Below are 14,113 nucleotides of genomic sequence, written 5' to 3'. Positions count from 1 at the left end.
TGGAATTGCTGAGCTCAAGTAATTAAAAAGATTTAAAGACACAATTAAGTAGGTAGCAAGTCTATCTTGTTATCCTAATAATCCACAAAAAAATCTAGAAATGCTTTCTGATCAAATTATTGTTCGATTAGAAACCAAAAGGAGAATTATGTAAGGTGAAAATCATGTTGCTGCAGATGCTCTGAAACATCTAGCATCAGTCACAGGAGAATACTTGGCCTTGAGTCTAATTAAGTGTGAAAAGACTTTGAAATGTTTTTGTTTTGTTTTGTTTTGTTTTTAATATTGGTGTTGTTAGTGAATGAAAGTTTTTTACCACATCAGTCTTCCAAGTGGGAGCAGCCAAAGGTTCCCAGTGAAATACCATAATGTTCATTCAATGGATCACAAAGGCATTTTTAGTCTGGTACATTTAATTTTTTTTTAATCAGGATAATATATTTGGTATTGTGCTCATTTTAAATACTACATTGCTTGTCACACTACATTTGGCAATAGACCTCTTCAAATATATTTAACAAATTGTTCCATGAGTAATAACTACATATAAAATATCTTCAATGATTAAAAAAATCTGTATGTATTTTCTTCATGAAATACAATATATACATTACGATCTTATAGTTTTAAGGTACATCAAATTTTGGGTTTAAACAAATTCACAGTGTACATTTTACCTCTGTAATAAAAATCTTCACTTGAAAAGTGCCTGGACCTCAAACTGTGTATCTGTATTTCCTCTCTCTGGGTTTATGGAGAGTGAGGGTTTACCATCAACGAGCACTACAGCAGATCCAAATTGTGTATTACAGTGACCAAAAATTAAGACTTCTGATTACTGAAAGTGAACATTGACTGTCCTTGATCCTGTTACCTCTGATCCTGACCAATTAATTTTCTGAAGAGCTTCTCTCAGATGGAAGATGTGCTTTGAGCAGCATGGCTGAATGAACTGTCCACGGTTTCAGCAAACCAGGCCCAAAATACTCCAAAATACAGGTGGAACTTCAATTCAGAGGCCAGTCCTGGCCAAGGGAGATGGCCAGGAACCATCCAGGAGCCAAAATGCAGTGGAGTTACCATCACACTGCCTTCCAGCCTAAGGTCACACCAGTTGGCTGTGCTCTACTACCTTTGAATCCTCACTTTCCTCCTTCTCCCTCAGAGGAAGAAGCCTCACAAGTTTCTAAACCCTGAGTTCATTGCACCTGAGGCCCACAGGACACACATTGCTCCCCATACTCAATTTGTGGCTAAACTTTCCTGCCAAGCTCTTCCTCCAAAGCATGACAATCACTCACAGGGCAGGCTGTCCTCAGTCCCCTACCTGTCTCCAAGTGATTTAAAAATCCATTCTAATATGTCTTTTTTCCCTGAAAATACACAGTGATTCCATCAACAATTTTTAAAAAAGAATTATCAATAAATCTAGCTGGAAACGAATCTAGACCAAATAAAAATAATCTCCAGCCTAAAAGGGAAAGGCAGAAACATTCTAATACATTCCACAGTAAATAAGTTTCACAAAGCTAATTTTAAAGCAATTACTGACACGCCTTTTTAAGTCTTGTTTCATACAAGTTTTTTACAGGTGTGTTATGCACCTGGATGGCATGTTATAATTTTTCACAGCCCTTTCACTAATCTCAAAAAAAAAAAAAAGCTTAAAGAGAAGCAGAGATGCCCAATGTAATGTATGTTTATAACACTTCCAGAATTAGTGACTGTCCAAAGAGAGAAACACAAATTACTGTATTAACCAACGGAAAAATTACATGGAATTTATGCTGTTTCTATCTGGAAAGACAGAAACCAGCTCACTGTCCTTCATGGACACTGTTACACAACAAACAGCCAGACAGAGCATGGGCTAGCTCATCTGCAGTTTAACAGAAAGAAACTTTTAGCTATTGCAGTGGGCAGGGGGAAAGTGTTGGAGCTTTCTTTACCACGTGGTCATGAAAAGAGTCCTAAAGAATACAGCACAAGAGCTGAGCTGTCACCAGTGGAAAAAAGGACAAGGGATGCAAATCCATAGAAGATGAGATTTCATTATTTTTTTGCAACAAGATTGTTTTGTTTACTACCCATACGTCTGAAGAAAATTTAATAATTTAAACAGGTTTAACATAGAGAAACATGGTCCCCATGCATGACATTCCCAGAATTCAAAGAGAGGTTTGCACCTAACACTTTAGTATCTTCCACCTCAAATAAAAATGTTGCATTCAAACCCCTAACCTGCAGTTTGGGAGGTCAGTTCAAGACATAAAAGCTGAAGATCTTGGGAATTCTGAAACAGACTGGAATATCAAGGGTTAATTATTTTGGATTAAAGAAGGTTTTCTTCCAGCCTCCCAGGCTCAGAAACAGCTTTTCAATAAACTTGGTGAAAAATATTTCTTCCCTAATTCACTAACTCCCATTAGAACCCAGGGTATCCTTGCAGGATAGTCCAGTGCTGACAGGGATCAGTAGGGCAAAGTACAACACAGTGCTCTCAGTGTCCTGATATCTAACTCTACATGGAAACGTTCATAAGTTTATTTTAATATCCTACACATTCTTAAGAAAGGGAGTAGCTTTTTTTTCTTTTTTTGCTAGTTGGGAATGCTGGAAAAATTAAATAGCTTTTGATATATGTATATGTATAAAAGCCTGGATTTTTCTCTTTTGCTTCACTAAAATATATGTAAGAATGGTTACAAAAGGAAGTTTGCAAAAAATAAACAGTTAACAAATGCTATGCTTTTAATCTTTTGTGACTGAGCTCATCAAGATTCCACTGGAATTCTAGACAGTAAATTGAGAACTTAAATTATCTCATATCAACTATTCTTCAGCAGGTAAAAACAAATATCTTTACTGAAGTGGTATGGTCTTCCTAATGTAAACCTAGAGGATTTGCCACTGTGTTTTTTCAATAAAGAATTGGAATGATTTAATTTCTGAATCTTTTTTAGAAATGTGAGTTAGACTTAGGAAAACAGAAATATGGCTTTAAGTGATGTTAACATCCTGTTGCATATCTTGTTTTGGTTATCTCTTGCTTTCTTCTTCCTTAGAGTCAAGTGACAGCTTTTCCCCAAGTTTCCTTATAAGTTCTGCCAAATCTTCCGAATTCTGAGATTTTTCCTCAAGGAGTTCATACCGGAGACTTGAAATGTCCTGTTTAATTTCCTTCAATTCGCCTGTAACAGATTTTAAGAGATCACAATATTAAGAAGCAAAAGGAAAAAACCAGCATACCCAAATATCTCACAATTATGGTTTTTTCTGCATTTCTTTGTTGAAACAGAGGAAGTAGATATTCTGCTGCCCACTGGTGAATCATAGGATAGTCTGGGTTGGAAGGGACCTACAATGACCATTGAAACCGGCTTTAAATGAATGGTCCACATGAGGATTAAACCCAAAATCTTGATGTTATTAGCACCATGCTCTGACCAGCTGAGCTAACCTCAATAGAATGGTGTCCTGGGGATAGGAATATGAAGATGCAGTTCAGGAATCAAACAAATCTGAAGGCAAAAGTGTGAGAGACCATGAGTTCACAAAACTCACATGATTTATTAATGGAAGATGCTGTTCTGCTGCAAGAGAGATCATAGAATCAAATCATAGTCACAGAATCATTTAGGTTGGAAAAGACCTCTAAAATCACTGAATCCAAGCATTAATCCAGCACTGCCCAGCTCACGAGATCTTTAAGGAACTAGATGATCTTTAAGGGCCCTTCCAATCCAAACTATTCTATGATTCTATTATTACTAGATGTAGCAACACATTTTAACGGTTGTTAGATCAGTGATAGTTTCTGACAGGAGAGAAGAGACATAAATCCCATCTCCTCATCAAAAGCATGTTAATTTTACCTCTTGCATTTGTAAACAAATGAAGTGAATTAAGTATTTTGGAAATATGTAACCACTTTAGTCTGTTTTGATTCTCTGATGAAACATACAATTCATCAACATACTCACCTTCATTGACTTCATCACTTTCCTTATCTATCTGAGCTTTCAACACGTATCTTTTAATAAGACGCTTCATTATTTTCTGCAGAGAAGAAAGAAAGGAAAAAAGAATTTTCTTAGTTGGAGTAATATTGTTATGACATTTCAGAGTAAGAGCTCTTGTCCTGATTTCAGCTGGCCAGAGTTCATTTTCCTCTTAGTAACTGGTACAGTGTGAGTTTTGGGTTTAGTATGAGAATAGTGTTGATAACACACTGGTGTGTTAGTTGCTGCTGAGCAGTGATTACCCAAAGACAAGGACTTTTCAATGCCTCATGCTGTGTTGCTTAGCAGGCAGGTGGGAAGGAGGATAGTTGGGACAGCTGAACCAAGCTGGCTGAGAAATATTTCATACCATAGAGCACCATGCTCAGTACAGAAACTGGGGGGGCTTGGCCTTGAGGGGTGATCACTGTTCCTCTATCTCTCCTTTTCATTACTACTGCTACTACCACTACTACTATTTTTTTTTTTTATTTAAATTAGTGAAGTATTATTATCTCAACTCACAAGTTTAACCTTTTATGATTCTCCTCCTCTGGGGGCAGTGAGTAAGCAACTGCGTGGTACTTAATTGACAGATGGGTTAAATTATGACACCTTTGTTACATTCTGTTGCATTCAGATACCTCAGTGCAGAACTTGACAAGTTAAAGAAATTGAATGTAAAAATCTCTGTTTTCATCTACAGGTGATATTTAGCCTTTATGATTCTGTATATATATATATATATATATATATATATACTTGAAAGATACATAACTAAAGACAATCTTATAAATGTTATAATTCATTAGCTTTAACCTACTCCTGGAGCCTGTAAGCACTATTAATACAGTTGCACTTTTGATCTCCAAGTAGATGAAGCCACCTGGTCTTTATTGCTACCCAAAGATTATATGACCCTACTTAGCATTGCTAGCTGCTAAACCCTTTTGTTGTCATTTTATTTGCACCTATTTTGATATATTTGCTAAGTTATGTTTTCTCAGTGTAGGATTTGCCTAAAGAAAATGGGATCCAAAATTCTAAGTTTTTAAGTGTCTCAGCTGGGACTCACCTAACCAAAGACAGATACTTTATAATGTAAATATACATATCTGTCACTTTTATTTCCTTCTGTGGATAAAATGAGCAAACCTGAGTGCACAGCTCATCTGAGACAACTAAAACTGATCAAAGAGCTCATACCATGAGAATGACCAACCTCTCTGCTAATAATAAGGGGAATCTAGGCCAGCAAATTTATTGTAAATTTTACATTTCCAGGAAAAAATGAATTCTGGCCCTGATTCTCCCAACAGTTCAAATTACTTAAAAAAGAACAAGTACATTTTAGGATATGTATTTCTGCCTTTGGGTTTAATATTTTCATAGGGTGTAGTCCATGACAACACAATACTTCTTAGTTTCCATTTTAAGATAGAAAACATTCATAGATGTACATGTCTGCTTTTGTCTCCACAATAACAGAGCTGACCAGAGCTGGTTTTGAGGTGAGTCATCCCAGATTAGTGGTCCCAGGCCATCATTACAGTCACGCTTGCAAGGTCAGCAGCTGTACTGTTTATTATAATTATCCAAGAATGTTTCGAATACGAAGCCACACTACATGTTTATGGGGTAGATTTTTAATCTTAGTATCTATCCCTGCATCATAATGAAATTGGCTGTGAAAAAGTGAGGGAGTTTTTGGAACGGACTCCTATAGACACTGCATAAAATAAAAGTGGAGCGGAGCTAGCCTGCCCAAGGGAAAATCTCTCTTGTGGTCAATAAAGTATACTCATTTTCTGTGCCTTTTTTTCATTCAGATTGTCTTTTTATATTGCCCAGGCAGCTCTTGCTTTTTCCTTTCCACCAACTTTGTAGTATTACAAGAAGGAAAGAAGCAGTCTCTGGACCGGAATAGCAGAATAGCTGAGATTTATGTGGACTGTGCTGGGTCTCTTTACACTTAACTGCACAAAAGCTCATTGCAGTTATTTAGGAGGCAAAGGAAAAACAGACTGCATTGATAGGATAAAGGCTGACAGATACTTGCAGTGCTTGAGGCATTTGTATGTAGAGATGTGTCACAATAAGCTGATCTGCTTCAGCAAATGGAATGGAAAGATTTGGGGTTTATTTTTGAATTTTTCAGTTCTCATTGTGCAGTTGAGGACTCAACTCTAAAATTGAAAACATTTTTCTAAGGCACATAAATACATTGCACTATAAGGGTGCCATTTAAAAAAAAAAGAGGAGTGAAAAACACCCTCAAATAGCACTGCAAATACCTAATACCATTTCATTTATTCCTGATATATAAAAGGTCTGTGGATTTATTCTTGACTCATGTTATTTAGCATAAATTCAAAACTGTCCTCATGCCATCAGTCTGCCAGTTCTACTACTTCTTGATTTTGTTTAAAAATAAACTGGTTTTTACCTGATATTGTCTTGGAGGATTGTTTAAACTGTTTAAGTGGATTTCATCTGAGCTTCTTATACTCGATTGCTTCCTTTGACCAAGCTGAAACAGAAACATTATTTATAGTACAAAATAAATAACAGATCAATATGTATATTTGATGTATATATCCCATGATAGAAAACCTAAGGCATCACAAAATGGTGAACTGGGACTCAAGCTGAATGACTGGGCTGCAGTCCATTGAACTGTGTTGTGTCCTAATATATCGAGCATCTACTGATAAAAAGACTAGGGCACTATCAAGCATGTTAAATATCTGTGGGATATGCTGGGATATAATTTGTTGGGGAAAAAATAGGGCAGGATTTGATGCTTACACAGCTGTACACTGGGAATTATTTAAGTATGATTAGATTTTGTTCAGCATTCCATAGAATCACAGAATGGTTTGTGTTGGAAGGGACGTCTAACAACAGGTAGTGCAATGCCCTGGCCATTGGAAGGGACACCTTCTATTAGATCAGGCTTGTATTTTCATAAAAAATGGATTAAATCTATTGGTAAAACAAATTCATTAGCAATCAATACAAAGTGTACACTGAATTTGGGAATTTTTTGTTCTTCAGAAAGATTCACAAATCTATTTGTCCATACTTAAAAAAAAAAGAAAGAGATTATCTATTCAGTCTATGTTTATTTGGCTAAGCAAAAGTAATGATAAAAGAAACAGTGTAAAACATATAAAACAATTACTATTTCTCTAACATATTAACCTATGTGTGGACGGGCATGTATAAAAAGGGAAAGTTGCTATATTTTGTGCTTGAATAAAGCTACTTCAGATATTTTTAATATATATTAGAAAGTATAATCTTATCAAAATGTTTTACCTTAAACTAGGTATCTGATTTATAATAAAAAATAATGGCTACTGAGTTTCCACAATCACTATGTAATCACTACGTTTTTCAGGATTTTAGAACTAATTGTACTCTCTTGGGCCTCATCGACAATACTGGGTTAAAAGAGGAAAACAATCTTCCTGCTATTTCAGCTCCTGGATTTCTCATGTACCATTTTTGGAAATAATACAGTAGAATAAGAGTAAGATCATGCTTCCTCTGCAACAGAAGAGGAAAGTTGCCTTGGGTATTTACAATGTATTTTATTACATATTTTAAAAGCAATGTGTCATGCTGGTTACCAGTTTCAAACTTATGTTACATTGTTTCACCTCAAAAGTTAATCCATTGCTCAATTAGTTTGATTTTCACTTGAAATACAAAATTGGTAGGATGTGTCAAGATGAGTTATGACACTGCAAACTTGTAAAACCAGGCACACTGTAACACCTTTATGTTAACCTTCACCCTCCAGCACCCTCCTTGTTTTTAAGATAACAATTTACTTTTAATTAGCCACCTTGGCAAGCAAATCAGAAGTGTGTAACTTCTTTAGATGTTCTTATGTGTACCACTAACAGGACACGAGATCCACTGTAAAATGCTGAATGACCACTTGGTGGCAGAGACTGCCAAGATTTCATTATCACATTTAACATTTTTTAACTCTCTTTACGCTCTCTTTAAACTCTCTTTAAACTTCATGTCTATGGCTTTTTTCCTTCTCCAAAACTATTGCTAGAGTGCATTCAGCCTGTCACATTGGTGACTGACCTAGAATCCATATTTTCAAGTTAACATTTATTGACTATGAGTAACCAGAGGGGAAATGATGTAAAGTAAATAAAACAATGATTAAATCCCAACCAAAATAACTCTTCTTCTAGAGAGTGAGGTGAAATATGAAATGCAGGATATATGGATGATTGTTCTTTGATAACACCTTCATCTTTAAACTTGCCTCTCATTTTATTATTCTCTTGTATTATTTAAAATTCAATGCAATCTGAATAATAATGAAATTATTTTTGGTGGGGTTTTTTTTTAGCACTTTATACGAATGTGTTAAATCAGAAGCTGCTGTCAATTTGCAATTCCAAAAAATTGTACTTTTTTGGATCAAAAAGCAGTGCTCCCAGAAAGTGACTCAATTTGTGCTCCTATAACCAGATGCCACTCATGAAATACTGTTTTACACTAGGAAAGTTAAAGTTAACATATTTTTCTTGTTTGAGTGAGGGCTTAAAGCTACTTCAATAAATAGTTTTTCCTTACTTCTTTTCTGAAGGGCCATGTTTAATGAACAAAATTTAAATATATAATCTTTCACTACTGATTTTTAGCTCAGGAAGATGAACAAGTTCTGTGACACTTGAGTAATAAATTTTCTCAATCCCAAGGCAATTTTAAAATTTCGAACAGTAGTCAAAGTAGTTTTTTTTTAAACTCTCTTTTTCCTTCATTTCTTTATTCCTTTTTATTGGCTTGAGTTTCTCACTCAATTGATGTTTAAAATGCCAATACTAGCCTGAAACAAGAAATCTATGGATTTTAATCAACAGCCTGAAAGAAAACATATTTACAGTCTTTAGTATTGTATCTAGATATGTTTCAGGAAATTAATTTCTGGTGCACTACACTTTGAACACATCTATGTAAATACTTGCTACTTAGCACTGTCAGCATCTGACTTCGTTTTCTGCTAGCAATAACCAGGGCAGAGCTGGATCTAGGAGCAGCATTTCCTTCCTTCCCACTCTAATTCTTGTCTTCCCACTCACTCTGAAGCTGTTGCTGCTTTTGCACAGAGAAGATGCAGGCTCTGTAGCAGAATAACCCACAGGCTGGGTCTGAATCAATAAACTCCAGCGTGTGTTAGCATTACTGCACTGCAATGCAATGTCTTCCACCAGTAAACTTTAATTGTCCTCCCAGGTAGGACTCACACCAGAACAACTTTCTGTTTTCCTAGGCACTGTTTGGCAACTGGAATGGTTTGAGGACAAGAGGCTTCCTATTCTGTGAGGAAAACTACCTGAATAAGGGCAATCCATTCCTGAATTGGAATGGAATTCCTCAGTACCCAGATAAGCTACCTATGTTATACTAGTACAAAAAAGGCCATCAAGTCTGGGGTCTGGTCTTGCCAAATCTTTCTTTATCTTTCCTCAGCTTTTATTTATAGAAGCTCCCTGCATGGGTAGCTCCTTGCTCAACAGTCATAGCAGCATCAACCCACTCAGCACTAAGTGAATCAAAAGTCAAAATCCCAAAAGCCTGAGAGTGCCTTTGAGAAGTGCCACGACAGCCTCAACAATAATGAATTGTCAACAGTGGATCAAAAGGTAACACAAAACCACTTTAGCTACTTCTTGGAAGTGCACAGGATGGAAAGAACTCATATATTCAGATAAATTCAGCATGTAGAAGCCCAAAAGGTAAGCAAAACTGTAATCATCTGCCAGTATCTGCTGCAAAACCTGAGAAATTAATAAATACAACTCAGATGCTTTATGTTTGTCAATGTAAAAGTTGGGGTTTTTTAATTTGATTTGCGGTTTTATAGCTGCTTTGGCTGCAGAGTAAGCACATTCATTTAGGATTAGTTATACTAAAATTTGAACTGAGTATAAAGCATTAATATTTGATGACTTAAAATTAATTCAGGGCTAGGAAAAAATCTGATAAACAATGTTTGCATCTGTACAGCTCTCTTTCAGAGGGACTGCTGTAAAAGCTGACAAACCTGCTACTGTTCTATATAGAACTGGTAATTATTACATTTTGCACCTTTCTAGAAACATGCTAGAAAACATGAATTGCTAGGTTTGAATGGAGTGATAAAAATACATCTTCTTTCCTTAGTCTGTATAAATGGGACTTATAAGAGTAGCTGTTTTATGGGAACATAAATTTCATGCTAAAAAGTCATTAGACAAGCTTGTAACCCACTTATGTGCTTTTCAAATGCACAAAGTGAATTAGAAAAAGAACCATTTGTTGTTTTCCACCACCATTCAATTTTAATTTTATATGCATCTACTCAAATGTGCAATATTTTAGTGATCGCTTTATCACTTACAGAGGTTTTAAAATCGGATTGCATCAGGCAGCTTGAAGAAAAGTTTTGCAAATGTCAGATTCATTAAAAACCTGAGCAAATGCATGTGTCATTTCTGTTAGGTCCTAAATACATTAGGATTAGATTTTCCAAATAAAATGAAGTCTTCTAGTCTCTGAAACACTAGAAAAATTACTGGTAATAGAGATTAAACACTTGAACTTAAAAATTTTGACTTTCATGACAGTGTTTGTAATACCTATATTTGTTTTCATAAACTATACAAAGTTATCCAGAGGGACAGGATTTTTGCCTAGAAGTCAATTTTTTCTTTCTATGATTGTGACTCTTTTACTCTTCAACTGATAAGTGTGAAAAATGTGCTGGTCACACTGGTGACAGAGAACTGACAGATGCATATAAATTCTTTACTGGTCCCCAGTCTAATAGCTCTTGCCTACAGACTCAAGAACTCCTAACCTTGAACAGGCCTCTGCTCAGACCACAGCCCATTTTAACAAAGACCCTTCCACACGTAAATTTCCATTGAAGAAAATTTTGTTTTTCCACCATGACAAATTCTTTTTTTGTTTTCTGTATATTAGCATATGCTCACCTTTCTACTCACTACATCTGATCAGCTGCCTTGCACAACTTTTCTTCCCTAAGACATTACAAGAGTGCTAGAATAGTGCCAGTCTTTACACTTCCAATACCACCTAACATTCCATGTTTTTCTAAAGCAATTGAAATGATCTATAGCGAGACAGTGCACGAAAAATATACTGACTACAAACTAAGCAAGTCAAATGAATCAGCTCAAGTGCTTTTGGCTGAAGCTGTGTAAGTAAAACAGGTAACAAAATATTTTACAATAAAAGCAAAGAGCATTTTCAGTGGAAGCAGAGACAGGCTACCAAGGGGGAACTTTGGAAACTGCCCAGGCATGTGAGGGTGGCATTAGGAAAGCCAAAGCTTGGCTTAAGCTGGCATTTGCAAGGGCAGTAAGAATTATTATTACAACAGCAATGTAAGGCAGCACAAGGAAAATGCAGGCCTATTGGCAGTAGGGAAAGTGACAGCTGGATGAAGGTAAGAATGAGGGACTTGATGCCTTCTTTGCCTCAGGCTTCATCAACAGTCTCTCAGGCCTCTGTGCTTAGTGAAGGAGACAGGAGACAGGAAGAACTTGACCCAGGCAAGTCCAGAATGCTACATCCACAGGTACATCTGAGAGAGCAGATGCACCCACCCCCTGTAAATATGCTATCATCTCTGAAAGACCATGGGTATTAGGAGGGGTCCCCAAAAGGGGGAGAAAGGCAAACGTCAGATCCATCTTCAAAAAAGGTCAAAATTATGATCCGAGCAACCCTGGGCCACTCAACCTCTCTTCGGTAACTGGCAAAATAATGCAATGAAAAATGAAACTTCTTGGAGCACATGCAAGAATGGATGAATGGAAAAAGTAGGTGTGTATTTATGTGAAAAGTAAGATATCTTTGACCATCTAGATGGCATTCTGAGATTAAATGACTTGCAGATAGGGGGAAAGCAGGAGATGTCATTGGACCTGAATTTTAATACATATTGTAACTATTCTATTCTATTCTATTCTATTCTATTCTATTCTATTCTATTCTATTCTATTCTCCCACATTAGTGACTGATTCAATATGAATTAAGTATGTTGGGAAATTCATGAATAAAGCAGGGTAATAATAAAAATGAAGTTAAAATTGACTTTATCTTCTAAAATTAGCAGTTAGTATATACAAGAAAAAATTACCTTGTTCATCTCTGCATCTTCCTGAAAGCTTTTCTTTTGGCACAAAAATGGTTTAGAAATACATTTTTTTATTCTGATTAGGAGATACAGCAAAGATTTTGGGCTTGGCACTAAGTTGAAGGGTACTGGAAGAGTTCTCCCTTCTTCAAAGTAAGAAAACCAAAGTTTAGCCCTTGCAAATTTCCATTCTACATCAGCATCATCCTGTAAAACAGAAACACAGCAGTTAAGACTGTTAATACCACTTTGACTACTGAAAATGCTCTAGCTAAACTTTATATGTATTTTAAGTGTAATTGGCTGAAGTAAATCTCAAACAGATCAAGATTTATGAAAACCAAAATTTCAATGAATGGAACTGTTCTTATCAATCCATTTAAAATAATGCAATTGCAGAAGAACAGAATGGAATTTATTTAAATATTGTTTATTCCAGAATGAGTGCTAATAGTTTGCAATACAGGATCACAGTGACTGACTCTATTACTAGTCTATAGACTATTACTTTAAACATGAAGACGAGGTGATTCTTACCTAATTTCTTTAATTTTCTGGAATATATGACTAAACCAGATATACTATAATCACCATGGTTTATGTTTATCATTTTGATCACCAAAACACTCCATTTATTTCCTCCTATAAAGTTTAAGAGGGTTTTCTGCAGAAAGGACTGACATCAGCTCAAAGTCCTGACTCAATACTGCTGTACCTCTTCTTAGAGGCTGTTTTGTCCAGTCACTGTATTTTTAATGCTCCAAACCTGATAGATTTGCACTGTGGCCTCCTGATCCAGAAGAATGTGGATGTCCCTAGACAGTGTACTGCTCTTGCTCTAGCTTGACAATGCTACGGGCCCCAGTCAGAGCCCAGAATGTGGGACCAAAGTGGAGTCAAAACTGAGTTTGCTGCTTTGGCAAGAGCATCCCCTAGGAAAGCCTGGGATGGCCCAGCTCCTACAGATCTGCTTACTTTTTTCCTAAACACTGATAATGATTTAGCCCTCTGTTTTCCATGGATTGCAAAAGATCATGGTGGATTTCAGTAGCCCTGCTGATTACTTTGACAAGTAAAGCTTTGTTCACTGCAGAGGTCTAGAGCAATACTTGCTTCAATGAAAGAACACAGCATGCTGAAGACCTGCCTGCAAGGTTGAGGCACAGGAAAGAGAACATCCTTGCAGCTAGGAGGACACTTCTCAAGTAATTACAAATGAGGAAAATAAAAGATTCACAAAGTCACACCATGTAGCCCATACTCTTCAGGAACATCACACTGTTCACCAGTAGTTTCTTATTCCAGTCTGGTTCTTACTATTGCAAGGACATTCAGCCAAGTAATTGCCAGGTATTTTACAATAAATATGAACAGTGCAATTAATATTTTCTTCTAAAATATTCCAAAAGCTTATGTGGTACTTGTCTTAAATCAGATGTCAATAAGAAAATTTTCCAGAAGCCTGAGACAATTAGTTGTAACAGTAAATATGGTGATATTTTTAGCATAAATGGACTTTTTACCTCAATTTCCTGGAATGAGCTGTTGATCATTGCGATAAGCATGTTCAGTAAGACGATGACCATGGTAACATTATAGACTCCATAAAGAACATAACCAATATTTTCAATAAATTTGTGTTTATAATTGATAACAACTGATTTAACTTCGGAGAGTCCAAATATAGCCCAGAACAATGTTTTGAAACTTTCTTCAACACTAAAAGGAGAAATTGGACACATGCATATGTTATTGAAGAAAAGCTGTATATTCTTTGTAGAATATAGAAATTTGTAGAATTGTAGAAATTGCCAGTTATCATTTTTATACAGTGTACAAATTTTTCCATTATCATAATGTTGAGCTCTACCTCAGTGCATAAAAGCAGACTGTCTAATTTCATGGGTACAGGCTGTTTTATAACACAAGATT

At 36.0% G+C, this 14,113-nt stretch overlaps 1 protein-coding gene across 1 annotated transcript in view; it reads right to left on the bottom strand.

Moving 5' to 3' along the window:
* Window positions 1-255: 255 nt before the first annotated feature.
* Window positions 256-14,113, bottom strand: part of TRPC6 (transient receptor potential cation channel subfamily C member 6) — a 78,497-nt gene continuing 64,639 nt past the window's right edge. Inside the window, exons 8-12 of the mRNA XM_064409448.1 lie at window positions 13,705-13,900; window positions 12,185-12,388; window positions 6,448-6,531; window positions 3,984-4,059; window positions 256-3,191 (exon numbers count right to left, since the gene is read on the bottom strand). Of these exons, the coding sequence (XP_064265518.1) occupies window positions 3,040-3,191; window positions 3,984-4,059; window positions 6,448-6,531; window positions 12,185-12,388; window positions 13,705-13,900 (712 nt within the window). The 3' untranslated portion in view covers window positions 256-3,039. The remainder of the gene's footprint in view (window positions 3,192-3,983; window positions 4,060-6,447; window positions 6,532-12,184; window positions 12,389-13,704; window positions 13,901-14,113) is intronic.

The sequence above is a fragment of the Passer domesticus genome, chromosome 2 (genome assembly GCF_036417665.1).
Source record: "Passer domesticus isolate bPasDom1 chromosome 2, bPasDom1.hap1, whole genome shotgun sequence".
Taxonomy (NCBI): Eukaryota; Metazoa; Chordata; class Aves; order Passeriformes; family Passeridae; genus Passer; species Passer domesticus.
The sequence above is the reverse complement of the archived record's forward strand: the minus strand, read 5'-3'. Positions and strand labels throughout refer to the sequence as shown.